The sequence below is a fragment of the Gambusia affinis genome, linkage group LG05 (assembly GCF_019740435.1).
Source record: "Gambusia affinis linkage group LG05, SWU_Gaff_1.0, whole genome shotgun sequence".
Lineage (NCBI taxonomy): Eukaryota > Metazoa > Chordata > Actinopteri > Cyprinodontiformes > Poeciliidae > Gambusia > Gambusia affinis.
Window position 1 is genome coordinate 22,814,747 of NC_057872.1, and position 25,829 is coordinate 22,840,575.

Genomic DNA, 25,829 nt, shown 5'->3' on the forward strand with positions numbered 1-25,829 from the left:
AATTATATTTTAACTCAAACTAACTTTCAGCATATATTTGATGGCAAAATTAATTACAATTTCAGTTTTATGATTCTGCCATAAAAATAAATTGTAGTCTGTTTTATCAAACTGATGTTTGATTTATTTTATTTTTTTACATTAATCTAAAAACGTTTATATAACTTTGTTGTATTTATTTACATTTAACCCAGATGTTGTTGAAAGCCTAATTATAAACATTGTTTTGCAATTATGATGCAAATAAATTTTGTCTGTTTTGTAAATAAATGTTGGACACAACATCATTTATTATTTAATGACAAATTACAGTATTTAAAAAACAAGCACAGTACAAATGTTTCAATCATTTTTTAAAAAGGTGATACATATTATCCAGAACAATGTTTGGCCTACAAGAGAATAATCTTTTTTTTGGAGTCTGGAAACGGTTAGTGGGATTTTTTCCTCTCCTCGCAGCGAGGACCGGAGAAAGGCGGCCGACAGCGGCATTTGTTTGGAGAAATGCACTTTCCTCCGTTCAGGCAGGGCTGATCGCAGACCGCTGAACCCGACACAAAGGAAACAAAACCAAGAGGTGTTAGCTTTTTCTATAAAATCCCAACAGGCTGACTTCATAAACTCTGCAGCTGGACTCACAAAAAGACAAAAGAAAACAAATCTGAGCAGAAAAGATAATAAAAAGCTAAAGGTGTTGAACTCACCGTTGTGGCACGCTCCACCCAGCCATCCCTCTGGACAGCTGCAGATTCCTGGAGCCACACAGATGCCACCGTTCCTGCAGCCCTGGGGACAGATCGCTGTGTGGAGGACGAACCAAACAAATGCTCGAGGTTCAAATTACTAGTTTAACTGGCAAATTATTTCACTTATAAAATTTGCTTTGTTATAAGTGAAATAATCTGCCAATAGAACTAGACGTTTTTCATCAGTATTAGGTAATTATTGATTTAAAACAAGTTCCTATATCTTACTGAAAAGTTATTCATAAGTTAGTTTTGTCTTATTTCAAGTTTACTAAGATAATTGCCTTAGAAACTACACCAAAATTTGTTGGTGGTATTTTGTGTTTTTGCAGTGTATGTGGCACCTTTGACCTTACTGTGATGATCACATGACCAGATGCAGCCATTAAACTCACCATTCTGGCATTTTGATCCGCTCCAGCTGGATGGACAGATGCATTTGGCCTCTCCGTTGACGGCGTTGCATTCCCCTCCGTTCCAGCATCCGCCTGCACACGACACTGTGGAGCACCACATTTATTGATTAATGTAACAAACTGATGGATCTATTGATTGATTAGTCAACCTTCTGACCTGTGTGACAGTATCTTCCTCCATATCCAGGTTGGCACCTGCATTTCCCTGGACGCAGACAAGCTCCGCCATTTTTACATTTGGGGAAACAGTTTGCTGCAACAGATCCAAAAATGTCTTATTAATCCTTTTCCAATACCTCTACTCTGAATTTCAGACTTTCTAAAAAAATAATGAACACTGTAATTTAATTATACTAATCTATTATATGTTTTTGTACTAAATATGAACCCACTTTGTTAAAAATGAATTTTTTCTCTGCTTTAAATGAGCCAGAATTGTGGAAATAGCAGCCCACATGTAGTAACGTCGTTGATAAACAAGCAAATAATAAATATTAAGAATCCTTCAATTGATCAACTACACACCATGTTTACAACTATCTCTATAAGAGTCAACATATTGGTGAAAAATGATTATTTCCTGCCTTACAAACCTTTTTGCATTGGTAGTTCAATATAAACGAGCTCATACACTGCAAAAACACAAAATATTACCAAGTAATTTTGGTTTATTTTCCTCTGAAAATATCCAAGTTCACTTGAAATAAGGCAAAACTAACTTACAGGTAATTTTTCAGCAAGAAATGTCAGTAAATGTTGAATATTATTATGAAAAAGTACAGTTCCATTGTCAGATTATATTTTCTCTTATTATAAGTGAAATAAACTACAAGTGGTATTAGAACTTTTTCACCAATATTAAGGAATTATTTACTTTAGACAAACTGCCATTTCTTAATTAAAAGTTAGTTTGGTCCTATTTTAGGCATATTATGAATACTTGGTAAGATTTTGTGTTTTTGCAGTGTATAACAGTGTGGTGTGCATTCAATCAAACCATTTTAGTTTACTTTGAAACCCCAAAAATAAAATCAAGTGCAAACAATTATACAGAGGTGGATAGAGTACCTAAAAATTGTACTCAAGTAAGAGTAGAAATACTTCAACATATTTTTATATAAGTAAAAGGAAAAAGTAACCACCCAAGAAATTACTGAAGTCAGAGTAAAAAAAATTATTTGGTGAAAAGTCTGCTCAATTAACTGATCAAATTATCATTTAAAATTTTAAAAATTAATAATCAGACAGGCTGAAATATAAAGTTAAGAGGAAATGTTGGTATTTTAAAAATGAAAATGACAATAATCCAGATAAATGACAAAATTAGGCAAATTAATTTTTCTCCAAATCAGTTTGTTTCAATAAAAAAGTGAAACTGCAGGTGTGTGTCTGTGTCTGGTGAATTTTTGGTTAAAACATGTTTGTTTTTTATTTAAACACACCATTAATGGCGAAAATACAAACTATTAATTGACTCCAACCTGAAAAAAATCAAGTATTATTATCAATCAATTAAAGTACCGGGATGAATTAGAGTGTCGCGTTTTCCTAGACACGCAAACTTTACCAACAGCCGAACTGTTCTTCCAGCATGTCGGAACCAAAGTTAGCATCGTTAGCTCCTCACCGTACTGGCACGTCTCTCCCTCGTAGCCCTTGGAGCAGTGGCAGGTGTTGTTTCGGATGCAGACTCCTCCGTGTTTGCACGGCGGGTCGCACTTCGCCTGGAGGTCGAAGACAAACCCGACCGCGACCCCGCGCGGCGCGTCCGAACCTCCGGAGCAAAAACCGACAGCAGTGAGCAAGAAGATAACGAGAGGAAAGGCTCGTTTATGTGCAAAACGGCTCATGGTTGGTGTTTATTCCGTTTTGTTTGGCGGCTGGAAAGGAAGAAACGGAGCGGTTTTGCTCCAGTTTCCACACAGAGGCTCCAGTTGGAGCGGGGCCGAAGGAGGATGAGCCCTGGGCGGGGAGAGCGCCGCCTTCCGGGGGGCTGGCTGACCGGAGCTGGAGGTAAAACTAGAGGAAACTTTACATGGGATTATTATGCGTATTAAGACATTGAAGATTGGAAAAAAAAAAAAAAACCTCAAATATTTTCTTGAAAACTCAAAATTGTAGGAGTAAAATACTCAGCTCCAAAAGTTGAACATTTGCAAGAAAAAAAATCTGAAACTTTGAGATTCAGCTAATAGATTTTCTGGAAAATAATCTCGGACATTTTCCAGTGGGAAAGTCAAAAATATGTGAGAAAAAACTTAGAAACGTAATCTCAGACGTTTTCTGGATAACAACTTTCTGGGTTTGAAAAGTCAGCAATTTTCAACTTATTAGACAAATTGGAAACTTGCAAATAAAAAAAAAATAGATTTTTTTTTAATAAGCTGCAAAAGGCTAAACTTTTCTACAAAAAAGTCACAGATGTTGAGATTAATTTTAAAAAAAATTATAGGAAAGAAATGTGGAAATTTCTGAGCTCCGAAAGTTAAAAATTTGCACAAAAAGAAGGATAAACTTTTTAGATTAAGCAGGTATTATCTTAGGGGGAAAAAGGATATTTCTGAGTTTCAAAACTGGAAAATTTTCAACCTTTTGCAATTATTTTTGAAAAATTAGGAAAAACTTGGATTTTTTTGAATTTGAAAGATTTTTTGTAGAAATTTTTTTAAGATTAATCTAAATTTATTTTGGGGAATTTTTCTAGCAAATTTTCAACTTAAAAAATAAAAACAATTTAGGAATTGCGGTATTTCCGTTCAAACAATAAGCATTTAAAAACGTGTCGCCATCATTCTCCAACCATTTCCTGTTCTCATCTTTGTCGTTTCCGCCAGTAGTAACATCCGGTTGTTGATCACATGACTCGTGTGATGCGAAAAAAGTGTATTTGCAGTTTTGCGAAATACACTAACTTCCATACGACTGAAAAAAACACCTCATCGTAGCGCAAAAGCTTTTTGTGAAAATGATAGTTTTTCAAAATTGACGTTTCCATAAAGCAAATTTATTTTCGAAATTCCAATTTGCGTAGTATTATAGTCAATGGAAATGCGGCTACTAAAGCCATAAGTTCAGTTTCAAGCCCACTTGGAAATCCAATATGGCTGCCACATGTATAGAACAGTGATAACTACAGAAACAATACATTTGCACTTCTGATAATTAAGACAGTAGCACAAATATTTGTTTAAGATCCACTGATAAACATGTTTCTATAACGTTTGGATGCTCAAAAATATGTTGTTGATGGTTTTTATTGGATATTAATGGGAAGGAGTAGGAGATAAGCTTTAATGCTGCTGCAGTAAATCTTCATCCTGGGAACAGAAAAAAGAAACATATTTTCTGTTTAAAAACTTTCCAGTAGATTGATGAAATATATTTTATCACTTGGTTGGATTAGCTCTCAAATAAACATTATCTGAACTTCAAATTCAGAGTTGCTAGTTTCAGACAAAAGGCACCTGTGTGGTTTTCCAACAAAACACATGAGAGAGCACATGTGGAAAAGCCATTTCCTTTCAGCTTGTTAAAGAAAAATGCTGGACATATATATGAACTATAGAGGAAGGTTTGCTTTAATGACAATAACAGACGTGAGAGAGGATGTAGCCGTCTGCTCCGGAAGCCACTTTGGCTCGTTAGACACAAACTCTCTGGAAAGTTTTAACACGTTTAAATGGATCCTAGAGGAAGGGACTTTTCTGTTATTATAGTTTTTGTGTTGCTGAGGAATAAGCTTTATTGAGAAAATGATTCATAAAAACAAACTTAACGCGTCTTTAAAACTTCACCACATGGAGGAAACAAGTAACAATCAAAAAGCAACATAATGCAGAATAAAAGACTAATTTCAGCCTAAAAGTTGTATAATTTTTCTCTGTATATTTAGTTTAACACATTTACTCTGGTGTTGCTTTGGGTCTGACCACTGACAGACAAAGACAGCAAACAAACTGGTGTTTTGATGGTTTTAGCAGATGTGAGCATACCAAGACCCACTGGAGGATTTGTTTTTAGAAAGCTGAAAAAACCTGAGTGTATTTAAATCACTGGCACAGAACATAAACAGTAGGCTGAAAACATTAAAATAGTGTTCAGGCATGGACTTGAAGTATTTAACATTAAATACAAAATCCTCCCACAATGGAAACGATCTGTACAATATGACGGTATATTAGTGCCACTGAGGATTAAAAAAATTCTGCCCAAAAAAAGAATTAATTTTCTATAAAAAACAAGGACATTTCTGAGTTAGAAAAGTTGAAAATTCGTTGAAAAAGAAAACTAATTGAGATTAATTTCAGATTTTTTTGTCTAGAAAAACCAAGGAAATCTCCGAGTCTGAAAGGTGAGAAAAATGTTTGCGATTAATCTCAGAATTTGTGTACAGAAAAGAAAGTTTCTCAGAGTTGAAAATTTATTAGACAAAAAAGCTTGATTTGAAAATTTAAGTTTCTAGTTGAAAATTTAACATTTTTGAAACAGAAATTTCCCAGTTTTTCTAGAAAATTTCTCAGATTACTCTAAAATAAATAGTTTTTTGTTGCAAATTTTGAACTTTTCAAGCTCAGAAATTTCCTTGCAATTATTTCTATAGTAATTACGACATAATTTGGCAGAATTTTTTTTAACCTATAATGACCCCAATACGCTGTCATAGTGCATTTACTGCTCCAGACATTTTTCTTTAAGAATATTTTTGATGCACCATTGGTTGTTTAGCTGCTGTTCTTGCACTAAAGTGGTTTTTATCTGCAGGTTTATCCCGTTATCTGCAGGATAAAAACCACTTTAGACTAGAAAAGTATTTCACTTCACTGGTTTACCTCCATACTGAACCATTTGTCTGCTCAGATTACCCAGGATAAAATCCCTTTCTTTAGAAAAGCAACATGGACTTGGCGCCACCCAGTGGTAACAAGGGGCACCAACAGTTTCCCCAACAGAGACACAGAAACTTACAGAATCTACTTATAATTTTATTTTTCACTTCATGCATCAAAAGCCACAATAAACAAACTGCTGATGTTAAAAACTATACACATCTATTCTGTTATGATAATAACGACGGCGCTTAGATTGTAAAAATGGTTGGAAAAGTCACATTAAGGTTTCAACATTTATCCACCTGGATGATTACTAATTAGACGGAAAAACGTAGTTTAGTTGGAAAAACTAATAGTCTCAGTACACATTAAATGGATTAAAATAAAATAAAAAGGGTAGAAACAAACAGGAGATGAACTCATGATTGAGTATTAAAGTTACACAGTGCAGAGTGGATAAAAAAAAAGAAAAGCAAACTGTACAAAGCTCCCGTAAAGTTGGAATAAAGTTGATTTGTTACATTTTTATTAAAGCAACCCAGAAAGAGGACATTTGCACATTACTGTATTTTTAGCCTTTTGAACTGTGCTGATTTGGACCAAACAACATTTTCCCTTTTGCTTTTTCTTCTTTTTAATCACTAAATAAAATCATTTACTTTAAAACTTTTCACATTTGTCTTTAATTGTGGTTGATGATAATAGAAAGAAGAGAAAAAGTGACATGAGATAGCTGTTAATATTGCACTAATTTACATCAAAGGACCATAAATGAAGTAAAATAATAATAATAAAAAAAAAATGGTTACGTATGGGTAGAAATGTAATTCAGTGGTTTTCTGTCTCAGCTTACCGACAGAGGAAAGAGGTTTGTAACAATCCAACGTCCACTAAAACGCTCTAAAGTGCATCAAATCTATTGCTTTCCAACAAATTTAACATGGAGGAACACTGCAAAAACAAAAATTACCCCGAATATTTGGTCTACATTTTAGTTCAAATATCTTAGCTCACTTAAAATAAGACAAAACTAACTTACAAGTAACTTTTCAAGAAGATATGGGAGTTTATTTTAAGTAAATAAGTCCTTAATACTGATGAAAAAGTACTAGAATATTTTTACTTTAAAGTGAAATTACCTGCCAGTGGAACTAATAATGGGTTGCTAGGCAACGGGCTGAGCAAGGCTCGGGTTGCTAGGTAACGGCACAGTAAGAAGGAATTATTGACTTTTAAAAAAAAAAAAAAAAAAAAAAAAAAAAAAGCTCCTATAACTTTCTAAGTTACTGGTAAGCTAATTTTGTCTACATAGATATTTGAACTGGAAACGAGAGCAGCAACACTTGGTAATGTTTTGTGTTTTTGCAGTGAGGAACTCTGCAGTCTAAAAGGGGGAAAACGTCAAATTTCAAAGCACAAACTACGGTGAAGGTGGTCAGCGTTTTAGGCCAGATGAGTATTTTAGGGGAAACTATCTTCACTGAGAAATGAGTTTACACATGGAGGTTTGCTGACGGAGACTTTTTCCTTTCTACTGGTAGACTTGAACATGGCCGTGCATGGAGGTCGTGTTCCCGCCACAGTCCACGTACTGGTACATTTCCTGAGAGACCTGCTCCGCGTGACCGAAGTATGACGTTGTTACCGTGACTCTGAAACAAAAACAAAAAAGTCAGTGATTTATGCACAACTCCTCACTGACTGGTTTTCAAGTTTAGTTTCCATGCAGTGCTTTTTTAAAGTGGGCGGCCACCAGAGGGTGCAGTGGCAGACTGAGAAGGTTGAAAAACGTTTTTTTATAAAATTGAATCCCATTAAATTTTTATAGTACTTTCAGTTTTTTATTATTCAGTATTATTTTTACATAAAAAAAAATTTCTAGCAAATTCCTGAGATAAATCTCAAAATTTAAAAATGTTCTTTACTTTTCAAACTCAGAAATGTCCAAGTTTTTAACGTAAACATTTCTGAGAAATTTTAAAATTTCAGATGTTCTTTTAGCAAATTTCACACTTACAAACTCAGCAATGTCAAAAAAATTTCTCGTAGATTTCTGAGATCAACTCAAAATTTCAGAATTTATTTTGTAGCAAATTTTCAACTGTTCAAATTCAGAAATTTACTAATTTACTAAGAAATTCTGGAATTAATCTAAAAGTTTCTGATTTTTTTTTTTTTTAGCAAACTTTTGACGTCAAATTAAGCAATGCCTACATTTTTTTATTACTGAAATTAATCTCAAAATTTCAGATTAAAAAAAATAACTATTCAACTCAGAAATTACCCCCCAAAAAATTAGGATTTGTTTTTTAGATTAATTTAAAAGATTCTTGAGTTTACTGGTAGAAATTTGCTCCTAAAATGGCCCTAATGTACCATTGTAGCTTAGTGATATAAAAATCACACATGTGACTGGTGTTCTAAAGAAGCCCAGAAAGTAAATCTGTTTTCCAAGAGTAGTATTTATGTTTGTGGGCCTATGAATACTGTGTCATGAAATAAAAATATATATCATTATCATAAAAGTGTTAGAAAATATTCTGATAAATTCTAATTCCATATCCCTCTCATCTAAATACAGTAGTTTTTCTTGAAGGATGGATAGATCCATTTTTTCTCCTGGTCAACACCATAAAAATCACATTTGAAAACGGGTAAATGAAATGTTGCAAGGTTTAACTGCAAATCTAATGAAAAGCAGCCGTAGACGTTCTGGATTTCTCTGCTTCTGCACTTCAGTGTGATCATATTATTAGATAGAGACCTGCTGCATGACTGTGAGCAAATACAATTAGGTGAGCTAATTAAGCTCTGGAGAAATGTTTGCTTTGATAAAGATGATGAATGGAAGGGGAAGCAGAAGTCTTGGGCTGCTTGTTGAAGAACCAGGCAGTTCTTCAACATGTGTGGGTGCAACAATGTGAGCGTGGAGCAGGAAAATATTCGGGACTAATGAGGCTCAAAGAAATCCCTCACTGTTACAAGGACTTCAAATTAAAGCCATACTTACTGCATCATGACCACGATGTTGTGGACTTTAATAGTTGGTAAGGTGCAGTAATCACTAAAGGACAGAAAAAACAACTTAGTATGAAACGTATAAAGAATTTATTCATATTTTAAGATAACCAGGATACTCACAACATGTAGCTCATCTCATCAGCGATGGTTGTGGGAACGGTGTAATCAAGCTGCAAAATACACAAGACATTTAGAGAACTCAGCACAAATAAACACATCAATAACTTCACACGCGTGACTAAAAAACAACATTAATTTGTTCAGTTAGGAGTAAAACAGCCAATCAAAAATAAGTAATGAAGAAACTGAAACTGGCAAAAGCAATGTAAAAATAAACTTCGACAAACTGCCTTTGAAATGGCTCAAAAAGTGCAATTAGGAATCCTCAAAATAAACAATGAAGCATGACATCGCTCACACCATTCAGCATAGAATTAGACTGAATAGATCTGCTCTACTGGATTGCCACAATACCCGAAGTAGAAACGTTTTAAATATCAGAACCAGTACAAACATTGACATCAGGTTGGTGCATCTCTAATTTTGAGAGCAGAATCCTTTGAGATGCTTTAAAAATTAGTTTTCAAGAACTTTTCCGGCTTGGCCTACACTGCAAAAATACACATCTTACCAAGTATTTTGGTCTGCTTTCTAGCGGAAATGTCTCAGTACACTTGAAATAAAACAAAACAAACTTATAAGCAACTTTTGAGCGAGATACGGGAGCTTCTTCAAGTACGCAATTCCATGACAGTGATGAAAAGGTACTAGTTTCATTGGCAGATTATTTCACTTGCAAAGACATTTTCCCCATGTTATAAATCAATTTATCCGCTAAAGGAACCAGAACTTTCTAATCATTACACATTTGATTGGATTTTCTTCACTGTAGCTGCTTCAGCTTAAAGCAGGCGACTGCTACTCCATCTCTTAAACGCTGTTTCCACTGACCAGTGCAGTTATTGTTGGGCCTACCTGCTGTTCATCCAGAGGCATGATCACCGTCGTGTTGTTCAATTTGGTTTTCCCAATCACCGTCTTGGAGAACTGCACCTGTGCCGTTATGTTGGTCACCGATATGGCGTAGTAGTTGTTATTAGTGATGTTCAGAGTGTTCTGTTGGGAAGAGATTCAAGTGGGAATAAAATTATTCTTACACAAAAGCCAACTTTGGTTGGTGGAATTTATCACACAACATCACCAGGCTGTTTGGACATTTTAATCTAATGTGGTGAGCATTTTGACCACAGGAAACCCAAGTTTCCCCCAGAAAACTTGGTGAGCCCAGCAGTTGGGTGTTAGGGCAGCAATTCATCCTGTGGCCCGTCATGTTTTTGAGTTAAAATTTGGCAGGAAATTTGAAAAATCAGTTGATAATTATGTTATTAAAAAATTGGAAGGTTAATACCTCATCGCCAATTATAAAGTCTTAAAAAATGCAAACATAAAAGAAAAAAGGAGTCATGTTTAGCCCGATGGGGACTCAAGTAAAGCCTGGAGGCCCGCCAGGCTTATAATACGCTGGGGGAAACCCATTTCTGAAAGAGGAAAGACCATATATGGACAACTTTGTTGAGAATTTGTTTTGGGTTTAACCAGGATTTGTTTAGGACTTATTATTTGGGATATTATAATTTAATATTGGGTAACTATTTTAGTTGCAGTTAGTTCATAAATCTAGTTAGCATTTTATAGTTAGTATCTAGTTCAAAACTGACTATTTGTGGTCGTTTAACAGAATGGACTCAATATCCCATGATGCTTTGCACAAGTGCAAGAAGAACGGGAGATTAGACGAAGAGGTAGAATTGAGGAGTTTACCGAGAAAAAGAGCTATGTTAGCCGAGCACCTACACTCTGTCGTGTATTGATATGTATGATTCGTTCATCTCTTTTTTTATTATTCACTAAAGTTCAGTTGAATTATCCACCCGACTCCTTTTCGTCTTTGAATCAGTCGAATATACAACAAACTGTTTTCTGTCAGAGTTAACAGGACACATAAATTACCTCAGTGTCAAATTCATGAAACATAAACCAAACCATGTTTTAATGAAAGGCTTCGTTTAAGTACCAACTACAACAAATGCATGGATTTATTCTTTTTAACGTTAGCTTCTTTCGTTTTGCTTGTTTTGTTAGCATTGTTTGTTTTTCTATTTTTGTGTTGTGTAGGCCTGTTGTAACAAGTGGTAAATCAAACAAATGCTTGATAAATTAAAACAAACTCAATAGTTTCTCTCTTTTTACCAAAAACTGTATGATAAAAGTCTTCAGTCTGGTGCTTTGGTCTTAACTAGCCTTTTCTTGAAGGACAAGTTTGTTTACAGAGACTTCATAATTAATTTTATTTATGTTTTATATATATATAAAATTTCTTTCATCTCCAGTTTTAAATGTTCATCAGAATCTTTGAGAATTTGTTTTTGCATTATTATGACATTATCAATATCACTGCAAAAACAAAATCTTACCAAGTATTTTTGGTCTCGTTACGAGTGGAAATGTTTTAGTACACTTAAAATAAGAAAACCAACTCAGAAGCTACTTTTCAGGAAGACATAGCAGCTTGTTTATAATTCTTTAATATTGATGAAAAAGTACTAGTTGTATTGGCATATTATTTAAGTTATAACATGGGTCTTGTTACAAGTTAAATAATCTGCCAGTGGAATTAGTAATTTTTAATTGATATTAATAAATATTTTACTTAAAATTAGCCCCCATTTTTTGCTGTAAAGCTACTCGTGAGTTAGTTTTGTTTTATTTCATGTGAACTAAGATATTTGCAATAAAATTTGGCCAAAATTGTTTGGTAAGATCTTGTATTTTTACGGTGATATTGCTTGAAAATTGTCTCAAAACAACAATATTTATTGCAATAACTTTTGGGCTAATTTATCGCCCAGCAAAATTTGTTGTTCTGGCAGGCCTAGCATAGTTCATGGAAATGTTAAAAATGACCAAAAATAAACTCAGTTAATTCTTACTGTAATGGTGAGATAGACAATCCGCTGCTCCTGGTTATAGGAAACGTAGGCAGACTTGACTCCAACGTACGTGACATCGATGGAGCGCGGAAAGAGGAAGAAAACAGCGAGGCAGGACAGCAGGAGGCAGAGAGCCACAGATATGGTGACATAAAGCTTCCTGGGGGAGAAAGGAAACACAAAGTAAGAACCTGGAACCAGCTGATGGTTTCGGACCACTTCCTACTGTGGCTGCTGAGCGCGTTTCATTTCGTCAGACGGAAAACTACAACAGCTACTCCATAAAACGGGTTCAGAGTGCAGACTTACGTCCTGCTTGGCCGCAGCCTTTGGTCACTGTATGGAATCAGAGCCACAAGTTGATTCTCTTGACCTGTTGGAAAAACAAAACGGCTAAGTGTCCTGCAGCAGACTGAGTAAGGAACAACATAACATTTTACAGTAAACAGAATTTGATGTTTCAGTGTTTTTAATCTGCATTGGGCCCAGTATTTAAAAGATTCTGGATATCTGTGATAATGTGCAGATCTATCACAACAGCTCTATTCTTTCTACATTTATGCTCTGAGTGAATTCATCCTTTTTTACATTACATTTAGAGTAGGGCTACCACTATAGTAAATTTTGCTGGATGATAAATTGTCCCTGTAATTATTGCGATAAATGATAATATCTGTTTTGTGACTAAACTCTCAATTTCTGTATTTTTTATACAGCTTTGGTTTAATTACTGCCATGATTGTTGTTTTAGCAAAAAGGTCCTTTTTCTGTGAAGTCCAGTTAACAATTTATCAATTACTAAATTAGTTGATGATTAATTCAATAATCAATTAATCACGATCAATCATTTCACCCTTAATTTATGTAAATGCAAATGTATATATTTTTGTGCATTTTTGGCTTAATTACTGCTCTGGGAAAGTTGTTTTTCAGCAAACTGCCTTATTTGAGACTTTATGCTCCAGTTAATGATTAATATGATTAATTGATTACTAAAGAGAGTGGCTTTGAACCATAATGAATGAAACGGTCAACATTTTGATGTGTAACGATGGCACTTGACAAAATGTGATGTTTACAGGTTTGTATTTTTATGATGTAAAGCACTTTGAACTGCCTTGTTGCTCAAATGTGCTATCCAAATAAACTTGTCTGACAGATTAAATTAATGATTAATTCAAAAATCAATTAATCACAATTAATCGTTTTTGCCCAAAACACAACATGTAAATCTTAGCTTGCATCCCAGATATTTAACAATCTGAGATTCTCACTGCAGACACCAAAACTTTGCATTACATAATTACACACAATCCACTTCAGCAGTTGCTGGTGAGGACCTTCTTGGTAAACAATCAAGCCTTGTATGAAATGAAGCGTTTACCTCGTGGGATTCTGCCTGTACCCTGGCATGTCGGGCATGTGACGCTGTCCCGTCCAGTGAACTCCACGTACGGGAACTGAGACACGTCTCCATGCTTCCCATCGTCCTCCGTTTGATCGTCTCTGAACTCGCCAGCAGCCGTCAGCGCGTCTTGACTCTCGTCTTTGTTTTTGGACAAGTGTGACTGGGGCTTGCCCATGGCTCCTGCTGCTGCTGAAAACAGAAAAGATAACGCAGAGCGAGAGGAAGTGAGACAGAGGAGCATGACGGTTGACTAACAACGTGCCAGGGAACCATTTGGATGTGAAATTCAAACTTGGACCGATTCCAGGAAATGTTTCCCAGGAGAAGAAGCTGCAGCTGGTGCAAATGAAATGATCCTTTGTGACACTAAAAACTAAGCCTTTTATTAAATCAAATATTTCTTGGATGTACTAGTACTTTTGTTATTTTGCAGCTAACTGGTTAATAGGCATAATTTCCTCTTAACTAGCTTTAAAACTGCCCTTTGTCAATAGGAGGCTTTGTTGGTGGGTACATATTTTCTCAACACTTACATTTTAGCTGGTTTCATCAATATGTTTTGGTTTCAAACACAAAAACAAAAGTTTAACAGACAATTTCTTGGGTGAAATCATCACAGTGCAACAAAATTAACTCCTGAATCAAAATCTCCTTTTTTCTGTGAAGTCCAGTTAACAATTTATCCATGATGGCAAGTCTGAAGCAGTACTTTCTAGTATTTGAGTAACACGATTTGCATAATTAAATTTGAATGATGTCATAGTGGAAAGAAGAGCCAACTCTTCTTTTTCCAGGGATTCTTTAAATATAACCATAAATGTACAAAACAGCAGTTTCCACACCGTCAACATGCATTATATAAGAACAAAACTGGCTCTACCAGATTCAGGAGGTGGAAAAAAACAGAAAACTCAGCCAGGTGTTGCTAATAAAATACACTTCATTAACTGTTCAACAGCAAATTCACCTTGAAATCATGTTGAACAAACTGAAGCACAATTTCAGCCTCAGTTAGCATGTTAAATATTAAAGTTCATGACAGAAATGTTAGAAAAATACTAAAAAGCTGAAAAAAAAAGTTAGGGGAAAAAATGCCCCTCTGTTTGGTTTAAAAAGTTCAGGATCAGTATTTTTTGAAAATATGAGCTCAGAGTATAAATGTCTGGCTGTAAGCCGGAGCATAATGTTTAGAGAAAAATTATTTCTGATCTCCAAAAACACCTCAATCCAACTCTCACGTGTTAAAGACGGGTAGCTGCGTCTTTATAAAAACTAATATCTCTGCCTAGGCCTGTCACGATAGCAAATTTTGCTGAACGATTAATTGTCTCAAAAAACTATTGCGATAGACGATAGTATTGTTTGAAAACCTTTTTACACTGATTTAATGGAAATGACGTAATAATGCATGTGATTTCCTGCCAAAGATAGATACACTTTATTTTAAAAAGAACACCCAACACTGGAACTGATAAACAAAATAAACAAAACAACCAAAAATAAAAATAAAATTGATTCTGTCTCCATTAACAAAAATGTACTTGAATAAAAACGAAATAACATAAAGCCAAAGTGTAAATAAATACTGCATTCAACCAAAAGAGTGCAGATTATGAAGTCTGTTTACCATATTGCCCTTCAGTAATCATTAGATTTAAATAGAGAAGATGGAACATCGACTACCTGATGCAATAGTTCACACTACACGTTAGTTCACACCTACATTTTCCCCTTATGACAATCTTAGAACTTTTATCGTACTAAGATTGTCTCTTGTGATCATCCTGTAGTGTGTGGTGTGTTACGCTAGATCGTTGTGGCCCCTCCGATCTAAATCAGGGGTTTTCCCCACTGGGATCGTTACCGCAGCCTGTTGAATGTGACAGGTAGCCAATCAGAAAGCCGGATTCTGCTCCACGCTTTCTGAGGGGAAATTACCGAGGGGAATCCCAAACAGCTGACACGGCGCAACCTGAAGTCCATCGGACATTGGAGATGATATGTGGAAACAACATTAATGTTTATAAAACATTTGGTGCAAAGAATATAGAAATGACAAGAGGAGGAGTTGGAGCGAAATCGCTACGTTGATGAACCCGGTAACTTTTCAGCTGTTCTTCGTTAACGTGACATAAATAGGTTGTAATGATTTTCATTCAGTCAGGACGTTAAGCTGACACTAGAGCCACATGCGTTGCAGGTAGATTGTAGTAAAGCATTGATTAATGCTTGGTTTTAAAATTAGTTAGCTGGACTTGTAGCCATTATGTTGTGGCCACTGTTGGACATCACATGGCAGATCGAACCCGATGGAACCGTTATACCTAGGATTTCTGTCGGCTAATGTGTGGTCTCAGATTTTGAAAATGGGCCGACAATCAACCGACAGCACTAAGATGGTGTCGTGTGCGCTGGGCATTACACTAAGGAAATGAGGAAGGGAGGGTCAGTGGAGAGCACCGGAGTTGAGCCTTTTTTCATTTAGCGTCATCAACAGAGAAAAAGGCTGGAAGAGACGATAACGGCGATAATTAAAATGACGTAGATAGTTTTAATTTATTGTACGATTAATCGATTTCTCGTTTATCGCGACAGGCCTATCTCTGCCATATCATTTAGAAAAATAACTGTTTCGTAAAGGTTTTCACATGTTTTAAACATGCCAAACCCTTAGGGGGCAGTGTAGTGCAAAGCTGAAACCTGTCAGCCAATCCGATTGCTTCAGAACAACCATGACTTCCTGTTAGAAATTAAACATGGCTGCAGGTTTTTTTATTTTAAATACTGTATTAGAATATAAAGTTATTAAAACAAAACAATTGATTGGAAAGTAAATTGATATATTGGTGCATTATTTGTCACAGACTCTGATGCTGATTATGCTAAATATCTGTTTTTTCCATGTAAACATACAAACACAAATATGTCTCCACTTTGGTCAGAGTTATTATAAAATCGTTTTTTTATATGAATAAAGTTTTCATGTGGACGAAAAGGGCTAAAGGAAAGTTTTGACTCCATCTTTGTTTAATACGAGTGCTTTCGTACTCTTCAGTTTAACTTTAGTAAGCCTGAATTGACATGGATTCAGTCATGGATAAAGTTTCCCATGACTGTAGTTTATCAAATAAGGAATTTCCTTCTCTAAATAAGAAAGTTTGGTTTAGAAAAATGTCAACAGTCGATTATATGTGTATTTTTATATTTCATAACACACAATTGAAAGTAGTCTAAGACCAATCTGTGGTTTTATGTCTTCCTGTGTCTGTTTCCTGTCAGACGCAGGAAAAGGTGGCTAGCTTTTAACTGGGTTCTGACCACTGACTGCTGCCACATGGTTGCTCAATATAGAACATTGCTGACACATCAATGACTTGATCCCATTAGCTGTATTTCCTTAGCTTTATATTATTAGAGTTGAAACAGGGCTGCATGCAATCAAATCTGAACTTCCATCCAGTCCTTTTCAAAGCTTGTTGTCTTCACCAATACATTTATTTTTTTAAAAATATAAATAATATGCTTTAGACGCGTTTTCTTGTAAAGTTTCTTTAGATATCGTTTGTTGTGAATAAAAACAACAGTTCAATTCAATTATTTTACAAGTAAAGTTTTGTAAACAGAGTACTTTTTTAAGCTGCGTCATATTTGCTCTAACCGTTCAGCAGTTTCACCTATGACTTTTCTAACCCGACATATTTGCAAGCTTTTATTTATAAATTAATTTATATTAGAATCATATTTTGCTTTATTAGGAGAATATGTGCAAACAGTCAATAATAAAAATATGTAGAATATAATTAAATTAAAAAAGGCCAATTTTTAGTGATACAAAGAAGGAAGACAAGGTTCAATTTGTGTAAAATTTGCATAATTTGGGCATTAATATGCTTTTCCCCCCCATTGTAATGTAATGTTTCTTTCTTGTTTCTACATTGTGTTAAATTTATATCAAGTAAAGCACTTTGAACTGCTAAAATGTTGTAATGAAATGAGCTCGATATGTTTAATATTTTGACTTAGCCATGACAAAGCCCTGATCTTAGAGAAGTTGTGGGCAGAAATGACTCGACTCGGTTTACACCGGTTCTGTCAGGAGGAATGGGTCAGAACTCCAGCAGTTGAAAGAAAATCGACAAATTTGACCCAAGTCAAAGAGTTCAAAATACAACCTCTCATTCTGAAAGCATGTAATTAAAAAAAGTTATATTCAATAATTTAAAATATAACTCATTTTTCAGATTAAAACTGGCCTTTGAAAATAACGTTTATGCAGGTATTAAACATACTTTTCAACAAGTTTTTTTATTGGTCTGACGTTTTATTCTTATTTTAAATGTTTTCAATATCCGTAAATGGAAAACCACCATAATTAACAATAAGCTTAAACTTATTTCAATATTCTAATTTATTGAACTCTATTCTCTCTCTTTCTCTTATTTTGAGTCATTAGCAAATAGAAATCATCTTTGTAAAACTGAGCTGAAATAAGAGAAAATTTGTCTGATTTAACTTCAAGATGTCCAACTTTTTATTTAATGTATGTAAACTTTAGCTTTCGACTGTCAACAGTTAAAGTTGCAGAATGTAAATTTATAAAAATTATTTTTTAAGCATTTGTTGAAATTGTCACTATGTTGTGAGAGTATGTTGTAATACAGAATCTGTGGAAAAATAGAAAAAAAGTCACACTGCTGCCTTCTAGTGCCATTTAAAAACAATCAGAGTCAGGAGGAGGGTCTTAGCGCTGTCAATAATCCCTTCTGTGGCGCTGCAGCCAGCACAACCTACCAGGCTAGTTAACATGTCTGCCAATGACAGCAAATAAACAGTTTTCCTGAAGAAGCAAGTTGTTTTTCACCATCAGCACATTTAGCAGTGAATACATTAGATTGATTGAGAACGTTAAGACCCTCCTCCTGGCTCTAATTGGTTGTTTTTGGTTGGGATGACTCTATTGTGCTGCATTTCTTCACACGGCTAAACGTTTTCACAACATACTGACATGATATGGTGCCAGTTTTTTTTTACAAGTATGTAAAAAATTAATAAATAAAAACAAAATCTTTACAAGAGTTACATTCTGCAGCATTAGGGGAAGCAGTCTTTTAAAATTATTAAGTGGGCTAAAAATTAATGTTCTAAAATTAGCTTATGATTTTATACTGAGCCAGTTTAAACATAAATTTACAAGGGAAAAGGAGGATATAAATATTTCTAATTGCATCCACCATATCAACCTCTCTTATTAAAACTTGTAAAATTCTGATGCAGTTTTTGATTTTGGTGTGCCATTATTATTGGCCGAGCTTCACAAACTTTTCTAGAAGCGCCTTTTGGTTATTTTTATGTGGAAAATCTGGCTTTAAAGCCACGGCTCCGCCACTTAATAGTTTAATAGGTTTAGCCTGTTGTCGTCTGCTGTTTTTTCAAGCTACACCAACCTTTGTCGACCTCATTAACTGAGAGTTTTAACTCATTTCAACCGGACCTATGTAATGATGAGTGATGAAAACAGGCTGTGGTGTGTCCGTTTACTGTTTGAATATTAAAACAAACCAGGCCTCCGCCATGTTGCTGCCACTGGAGCTAACCAAGAACACAACGTATCGACCAGCCGGGGAACAAAAGAATAGCTAAACCTCTTTTAATCTCAACACTAAACGCGATTGCTATTTTATTTAGTTTATTTCTCCACATTTAGAAGAAACAGAATATTCTTTGGAGGCGTTAATAAGACCCTTAAAATTACATTTCACGACTAAAATATTTGCTCGACGTCGCGCGAGATTAGCCTCTAATCCTAACAGTTAAATATAAATAAAGGAAAAACTACAAAGGTGAATTTTTCTTCAAACGTAAGGTCTTACCGTTGATGGGTTTTATCCGAATGTGTCTCCCATCCGCTGTAAATGCTCGGCGTTTGTTGTGGTTCAAGTAACAGACCAGAATGAGGCCGGAAACGCCCCTCCCCTCTCCTGATTGGTCAGATCACAGCATCAGAGCCTCTGATTGGTCAATATCTGCAGCAGTAGTTTGAGGCAAATAATTTACTGAGAAAATTTCAATAACACCTGCAATGACCGCCACATTTTCAAGCATGATGTGGAAGAGTGTTGTTTACTTAGCGGTTTCACAATCCATTTTTTAATATTATTTGATGTATCAGCTTTATTCATTTGTTTATTTATTTATATAGCATTCAGTATTTTTATCTGGTATTTTTATTAAACACATAAATACTAAACTTCTCTTAAAAATACATAGAAATGAATATAACTTTGTCCCAAACTGTATTTGTGGCCTTGATCAGAGTTGTTTTCATTAACATGATGGTTTTGTAACACTATACTAGCAACCAAATACTTAATGTATTAAAGACATAGGCATCTGGCTCATTTCTTGTTTTTAGCCATAATTCCCAAAATAATTGTTATTTACCAAATGCCAAAACTAGAAGCGAAAGAGAGGTTTATTTTTTGTTACTTTCTTCAAATGCAAAGGTTTGCTATTCCTAGGAGTGGATAGTAACAAGTTATATTTTGTTGCATTTACCTGAGTACCTTTTTAAAGAAAAAAAATACCTATGAGGAATTTTACTGCACTGTATGTTTTATCTCTATTTGAGTAATATCATTTTGAACTCTTACTCTGACTTGAGTTCAATTTCTAACTACGCTATCGTCTCTTTTTACATAATGAAATGACACATAATCACGTTTTAATTAAAAAAGAACAGAGTCACACTTACAGCTTATGTTGAAGCAACAGTTATTTGTGCAAGCCTTAAACGTAACTGAATAATTCACTCTAAATGCAATAAATTGGGAATTTAAAGATGTGAAAAATAGGAATACAGATATTTTATATTGTCTGATGTGACTGGTTTCAATTACAGATTGTATTGAAGCAATAAATTGGCTTTTTCAAGATAAAATCATGTGATATTTCTGTCTTAAAAAATAGTCCGCAGCTTGTGTTTGGAAACTCTGTGCTGTTTGTTGTAAACCAGACAGCATTCTGCATGAGCATGCAGAATGCTGTCTGGTTTCGCAGTTCCTGGAAATGTGAGTCAGCTGACTGTCAGTCAACAAATATTACCTTTAGGCTTAGTGAGGATCCTTTGCAACAAGTGCTTTCATTGTTACTCTTAATCTGACAAAATTTACCTCATTATTTGATGAATATGTCTTAAAATATGTGAAAAATGTCTAAACCTGCAGGAAAAAAATTAAAATGAAAGGCACATAAACCTAAATATACATAAATATACATTGAGTTATAATTATTTTCAATATAATTACAGCCAAACCCCTTAAATAGCTGCATTTTCTTAATGTGTGATTTAACTTTTTATTGTTATGAGTTCGTATGTTCAGCTTCTAATTAGAAAAGAATGGCTTTCTGTTTTTCTGTCATAAATATGATGCCCTTCCTGTTACTTGTCACCATGCTGGACAAACAAACAGTAATGAAGATAGTAATAAATGCAGTAAGTATATAATTTAGGGAGAATAAATGTAAAAATCTAAGCATAAAGGCTGCACAGTTTATGACGGTGGGCCATTGAAACTGTGGAGAATATGAACACCTCCAATAAAACCTTTTAATATCACTATAAAAAATATTGTAATTGGTTATTTCATGCATTAAAAAAAATACATAAATTGCCCTGTAACTCTTCTTCTACAGGAGCATCTGCAGTGTTGATGTTTGACTCTCAATCATGAATTTGACAAAACCTAAGCAATCAGCATAAAGAATTTTACATTTGAAAAGAAAATATGAAAGTAAAGTGGATAAAATCTAACACAAAGAAAAATACGAATAAGTACAAGTGTTGAATGTATAACGTAGGGTTGGATAATAAATATCCATCCATCCATCCATCCATTTTCTTACACCCTTCTTCCCTAATGGGGTCGGGAGGGTTGCTGGTGCCTATCTCCAGCTGCGTTCCGGGCGAGAGGCGGGGTACACCCTGGACAGGTCGCCAGTCTGTCACAGGGATGATAAATAGTTCTTATCAATTAATTGAATTTTTAAAAGAAGATTAATTTTTTTAGTAATTTATACCAGGATACCAGGAATGTCTGTGCAGGTACTCCATCATCCAGATGATGGCGCTGTGCTGCCACGATTGAGATCATAATTTAGCAGCAGCGAGTCTCTTATAAACAACATGGTCATTAAAACCCAGGAGCAAACATCAAATTATAATGGATTTAATCTAATCTGTCCTAATCTCTGTGATCTCAGAGAGGCCGGCCTGAATATTTGATACACAGGTGAGTTTGGGGAAGACAGAGAATGGCTGATATAGATTATAACTGCTGCTCCACCGGTGCTACAAACTCTCCATATCAATCAGTTTTAAGAATCTGACAGATTTCCAGTTTAAAATGTTTATTTTTGTCATTATGTGTTATTATCTTAGTATGAAACTTTTATAAAGAATATTTGCCAGTGACCGTTTGTTGAGACAAATAATCTTCTTCCTGAGCAACTATTGCATTCTGAAGAAATGCATCGCTTCCAACCAAAAACAACCAATCAGAGCCACGGGGAGGGTATTAGGGCTGTCAATCAAATCGTGTACTTGCTACTAAATGCGCTAATGGCGGAGAAACAACTTACCGTAACTGGAAAGCCATTTATCTGCTGTCATTTCATGCTATGCTAGCTAGCCTTAACATTAACAATGCTATGCTAACTAGTGTTAGCATTCACAGAACGGTATGTTTGGTCTCCAAACACCGGCATGTGTTTGAAGACTAAATAACTAATATTGCAGGTAGCATAACTGCTAGCTATTGCAGTTATGCTAGCTTTTGTGGCAGAGAGGAAGTGAGAGAGGGTCGATGAGCAGTGCCACAGGAGATTGTGATTGGCAGCGCTCTGATTGGTTGTTTCTAGTTAACATTGAGTACACTGAGAAAATAGAGGAACTAATTTTTTTCACAGATCATCAGTCTCAACATACATTCACAATGTAGTGATAGTTTCAGAAATTATGTAAAAATATATATATTTTTTTTAATAAACGTTAGATACTGCAGCTTTCTCCAGCTCACTCACCCAAATAAATCACATATAAATGTAGAAAAACATATATTAATTCCCTGTTTGATCCAGAATTTTTCATCCTATTTGGCATCATGACGTCTGTCCCAGAGCAAGATCTAAATGACAGGAGTCAACATCAGCAGCAGCTCTGAATGTCCCCGCCTAAATACGGATTTGCTGTTTGAGAGAAAATATGATTTTAATGACGTGCACTCTCAGTGTTTTCTAAATGTTCTGCCAACCAACTAGACTGCGAATCCCCCAGAGTTTCACAATGATTATGTGATGAGTGTACAGCAAGAAGCAACATTAACTGAGGGCTGAACCTGAGGGGGCTGGGGGCTGACGTGAAAAAGATGAAGCTCGGATCTGAGAGTTCGGGATCAGATCACTTCCTCTTCTATTATTAACCGAGTTAGAAATTACCACCGGCTTCTTGATGTGCCAGCAGGCGTTGGTGGGAATGTCAGCTCACTGGGCTCTCTGGCAGGAAACCAGTGATTGTTGAAGTTGAAAGGAGGAGATCACTGTGAGCTGATTTCTGTTTCTCTGATCTGAGCCAATGTGAATATTTTTATCTCACCAGGTTAGAGATGATGTGCAGTGTAATGTTGGTTCAAGCTTGATTTTTATATTGCTCCTTTTTTAAATTAAAGCTGCCATATGTAGCTTTTATAAAATAAAATAAAAAAAATGTTGAAACTGTCACTGTTTCCTGGCAGTATTAGACAGATAATATGTGACAAAATTGAGCTCCTCTGCCTTCTTCCAGTGCTAACTAGAAACAGCCAATCAGAGCCAAGAGGCGGGGCTTAATGCTGTCAATCAGTTCCACCATCAGCAGAGCCTGTCATGAATGCCAGACAAGTTAGCATAGCCACCTGTGATGGTGATTAAATATTTTCCTGTAATAGTAAGTTGTTGTTGCCACTAGTACATTTAGCAGTGTTCACAAAGTTGATTGACAGCGCTAAGACCCACCTCCTGGTTCTGATTGGCTGTTTTTGGTGCATTTCTTCATACAGCAATAATAGCTCAGGGAGGAAGTGGAGAAGATCAATCTTTTTGCATGTGACAACATGGTGACAGTTATAACAAATATAAAAAACAAAAAAATTTCTCTAAATGTTTCCTACTAATGCAGCTCTAACATAATGGATTTTTATTTCCTTTGGGTCATTTGCAGATATTTCTCACCCTACTAAGCATCAGACATGATTTTGACATTTAGGCTACACGTAAGCTCAATTTAGTTTTGACTTGGCATCAAAGTAGACAGACAGTTCAGTCCAGTTTGGCTTTATTCAAGACCCAAAGGTCAGTAAATGTTACAGCAAGTCAAATATAAGTCCATTCATGACAGGGAGAGTTCTATCAGCATCCCTTTGGTAAGCCAGTCAGCTGAGGATTAATTATGAAGGCAACCTATTATGCAAAATTTGCATTTTATATGTTTTTATACTTCCATTTGGGTTTTTACTGCTTCTGAAAACACCCTAAGCACTTACAAAATAAACACCCAGACATATTTTGGCAATAAGTTCATGTTTTTTGGTGTCTGGAAAATGAGCCATTTGAAAAAACAACACAAATCAGCAGGAACTGCAACGTTACCAAGGAAACCCAGCAAAGCCCAGCCCGTTACATGGCAACCTAAGTGGAGCTCTAGGACATTTGGTCACCTGGTTTTACTTCTGTATACACTATACAATGGCTGCTGGAAAAGATAAGGGTTTTGTCATTGACTTATCATCCTGAAACAACTTAATGCATTCTTGTTGGTTGTGCAGGAGGCTCCACTTATGCTTTTTAAATTGCTTGCAGCCAATTTTATGTGCGAGTGTAAACATTGATATTGGGGGGCATGGCCAAAAGTAGCATAGTTCAATTTAAAGTGACAGAGGCCCTAAAACAGCTCATTCTGAAAGGAGTTATAAATGGCCAGAACTGATCAGACTGAATTTTTTTTTATCCAAGAATAATTTTGTGCAACGAAAATGTAAAGCTCATAGACCAATCCTATAACCTGTTCAAGGAATCATGGTCACCTTTAAGACAGTCACTGCAGCTCACCTGGCCGGTGAAGATGAATTAAATTCTTCTGCACATTCAAAGTGCATAAAGACACCTAGAGTTGGTCTCTCTGGAAGCTGAGAACTGCAGATCTGGTCTGAGGTCTGCTGAGTGAAAAAGCAGCCTGCAGGTCCTCGATAAGAAGCAGTGAGCAGTGAGGACATGACAGCCAACTTCAGGTGTCAGCACTTCAAACCGGGAACACGGCCTCTGAGGGAATGTTTGACACTCCCTTTCGCAGAGGTGAAGTGGAGGATATTCTGAGTCTGCTGTATTTCATGTCCAGTGTCAACTGGCTCTTAACCTGAAAGAGAAAAAGAAAAATGAAACATCGCCACCGCCGAGTCCCCTCCACTTCTGCTCTCAAAGAAGAGAAATAGTACCCATTTGACTGACAGACCTCTAACAGTATATTAAAAGCAATTTCCAGCATCACGGTGAGAGCCCCCCACGACTCACTTGGCAAGCATGTGACACGGAGTCTGTTGGATCTAATGAGAAATTACAGGGCATCACTGAGAGGTATATAACTATCAACTCCAGTCACATGCAGCTGTACGGCTCATAAACTGAGTAGTGATGGTGAACATAAACATCTCTGAAGGAGCTCTTTAAAGCTGCATTAAAGTCACTCAAGTAGAGCTCCAGAGTCCTGTTCAACTCGGTGGAGTTTATTCATAATCAGAGGAATGTCAGAAATAAGCTGAATGGATGGATTCAAATCCAGAGATAAATTTTTACCCTCAATATAAAACTTGTTTAGAGACACTAAAGTTACATGACCTTTTGAAAAGCCTACAAATTATAATATTAAAAATTTGTTGTCATTTTTTAAAGGCCACCCTCTTATTTCTATTTCTAGATTTTAAATTTAAATAAACACTAGATAAGATTAAATTAGATTAGTTTTATTTGTCACACAGTACAGTGAAATGCGACGGGGGAAAACAACATTAACAGCAGATGTTTCACACAACACATGAGTACTAATTAATACATTACAAAAAGATAAGAACTTTATATAATAAAAAGACAAGAACTTGATTACTTTTAGAAATTGTGGAGTATTTATTAATTTAGACCAACATTTATCTTTTTACTTTTAATATCAGAACAAGATGTAGAGAAACTCCTGCTAGTTTACAAATCTAGAGCAAACTTAGAAAGAAATGTCAACTAAACAACCCGGAACAAGAATCAAACAAGGAGAACCAGCATTTAGGTTTATATTGTACAAATCTGGAACTCAACCCAGAACAACTGGAACCAACATTTAGTTT

General features: G+C 35.4%; 2 protein-coding genes across 3 annotated transcripts; both read right to left on the minus strand.

Moving 5' to 3' along the window:
- Positions 1-282: 282 nt before the first annotated feature.
- On the minus strand, positions 283-3,169 carry vwde (von Willebrand factor D and EGF domains). Its single transcript, XM_044116995.1, has 5 exons — positions 2,790-3,169; positions 1,320-1,415; positions 1,142-1,246; positions 705-800; positions 283-544 (listed from the first exon to the last, which is right to left on the minus strand). Exons 1-5 carry the CDS (start codon positions 3,010-3,012, stop codon positions 432-434), a joined length of 633 nt encoding a protein of 210 aa, XP_043972930.1. The 5' UTR covers positions 3,013-3,169; the 3' UTR covers positions 283-431.
- Positions 3,170-6,128: 2,959 nt separating this feature from the next.
- On the minus strand, positions 6,129-22,093 carry LOC122831789 (transmembrane protein 106B-like). Of its 2 annotated transcripts, none has more exons than XM_044118265.1 (9): positions 22,048-22,093; positions 19,281-19,388; positions 13,387-13,596; positions 12,312-12,375; positions 12,003-12,162; positions 9,988-10,128; positions 9,133-9,182; positions 9,002-9,055; positions 6,129-7,643 (listed from the first exon to the last, which is right to left on the minus strand). In XM_044118265.1, exons 1-9 carry the CDS (start codon positions 22,076-22,078, stop codon positions 7,523-7,525), a joined length of 939 nt encoding a protein of 312 aa, XP_043974200.1. In that variant the 5' UTR covers positions 22,079-22,093; the 3' UTR covers positions 6,129-7,522. The 2 variants fall into 2 exon arrangements, with proteins under 2 accessions (XP_043974200.1, XP_043974199.1); XM_044118264.1 differs by having other exon boundaries at positions 13,387-13,599.
- Between the last annotated feature and the right edge of the window lie 3,736 nt (positions 22,094-25,829).

What these genes read in the sequence shown, in the direction of transcription:
- vwde (XM_044116995.1), bottom strand. Translation starts at nt 3,012, where the DNA reads ATGAGCCGTTTTGCACATAAACGAGCCTTTCCTCTCGTTATCTTCTTG. An exon ending in AGGAAGATACTGTCACACAG is followed by an intron (nt 1,247 to 1,319) that starts GTCAGAAGGTTG and finishes GGTGCTCCACAG; the next exon opens with TGTCGTGTGCAGGCGGATGC. An exon ending in GGGTGGAGCGTGCCACAACG is followed by an intron (nt 545 to 704) that starts GTGAGTTCAACA and finishes TGTCGGGTTCAG; the next exon opens with CGGTCTGCGATCAGCCCTGC.
- LOC122831789 (XM_044118264.1), bottom strand. Translation starts at nt 22,078, where the DNA reads ATGACAGCAGATAAATGGCTTTCCAGTTACG. An exon ending in TGCCTCTGGATGAACAGCAG is followed by an intron (nt 9,183 to 9,987) that starts GTAGGCCCAACA and finishes TGTATTTTGCAG; the next exon opens with CTTGATTACACCGTTCCCAC. An exon ending in GATGAGATGAGCTACATGTT is followed by an intron (nt 9,056 to 9,132) that starts GTGAGTATCCTG and finishes TCTGTCCTTTAG; the next exon opens with TGATTACTGCACCTTACCAA.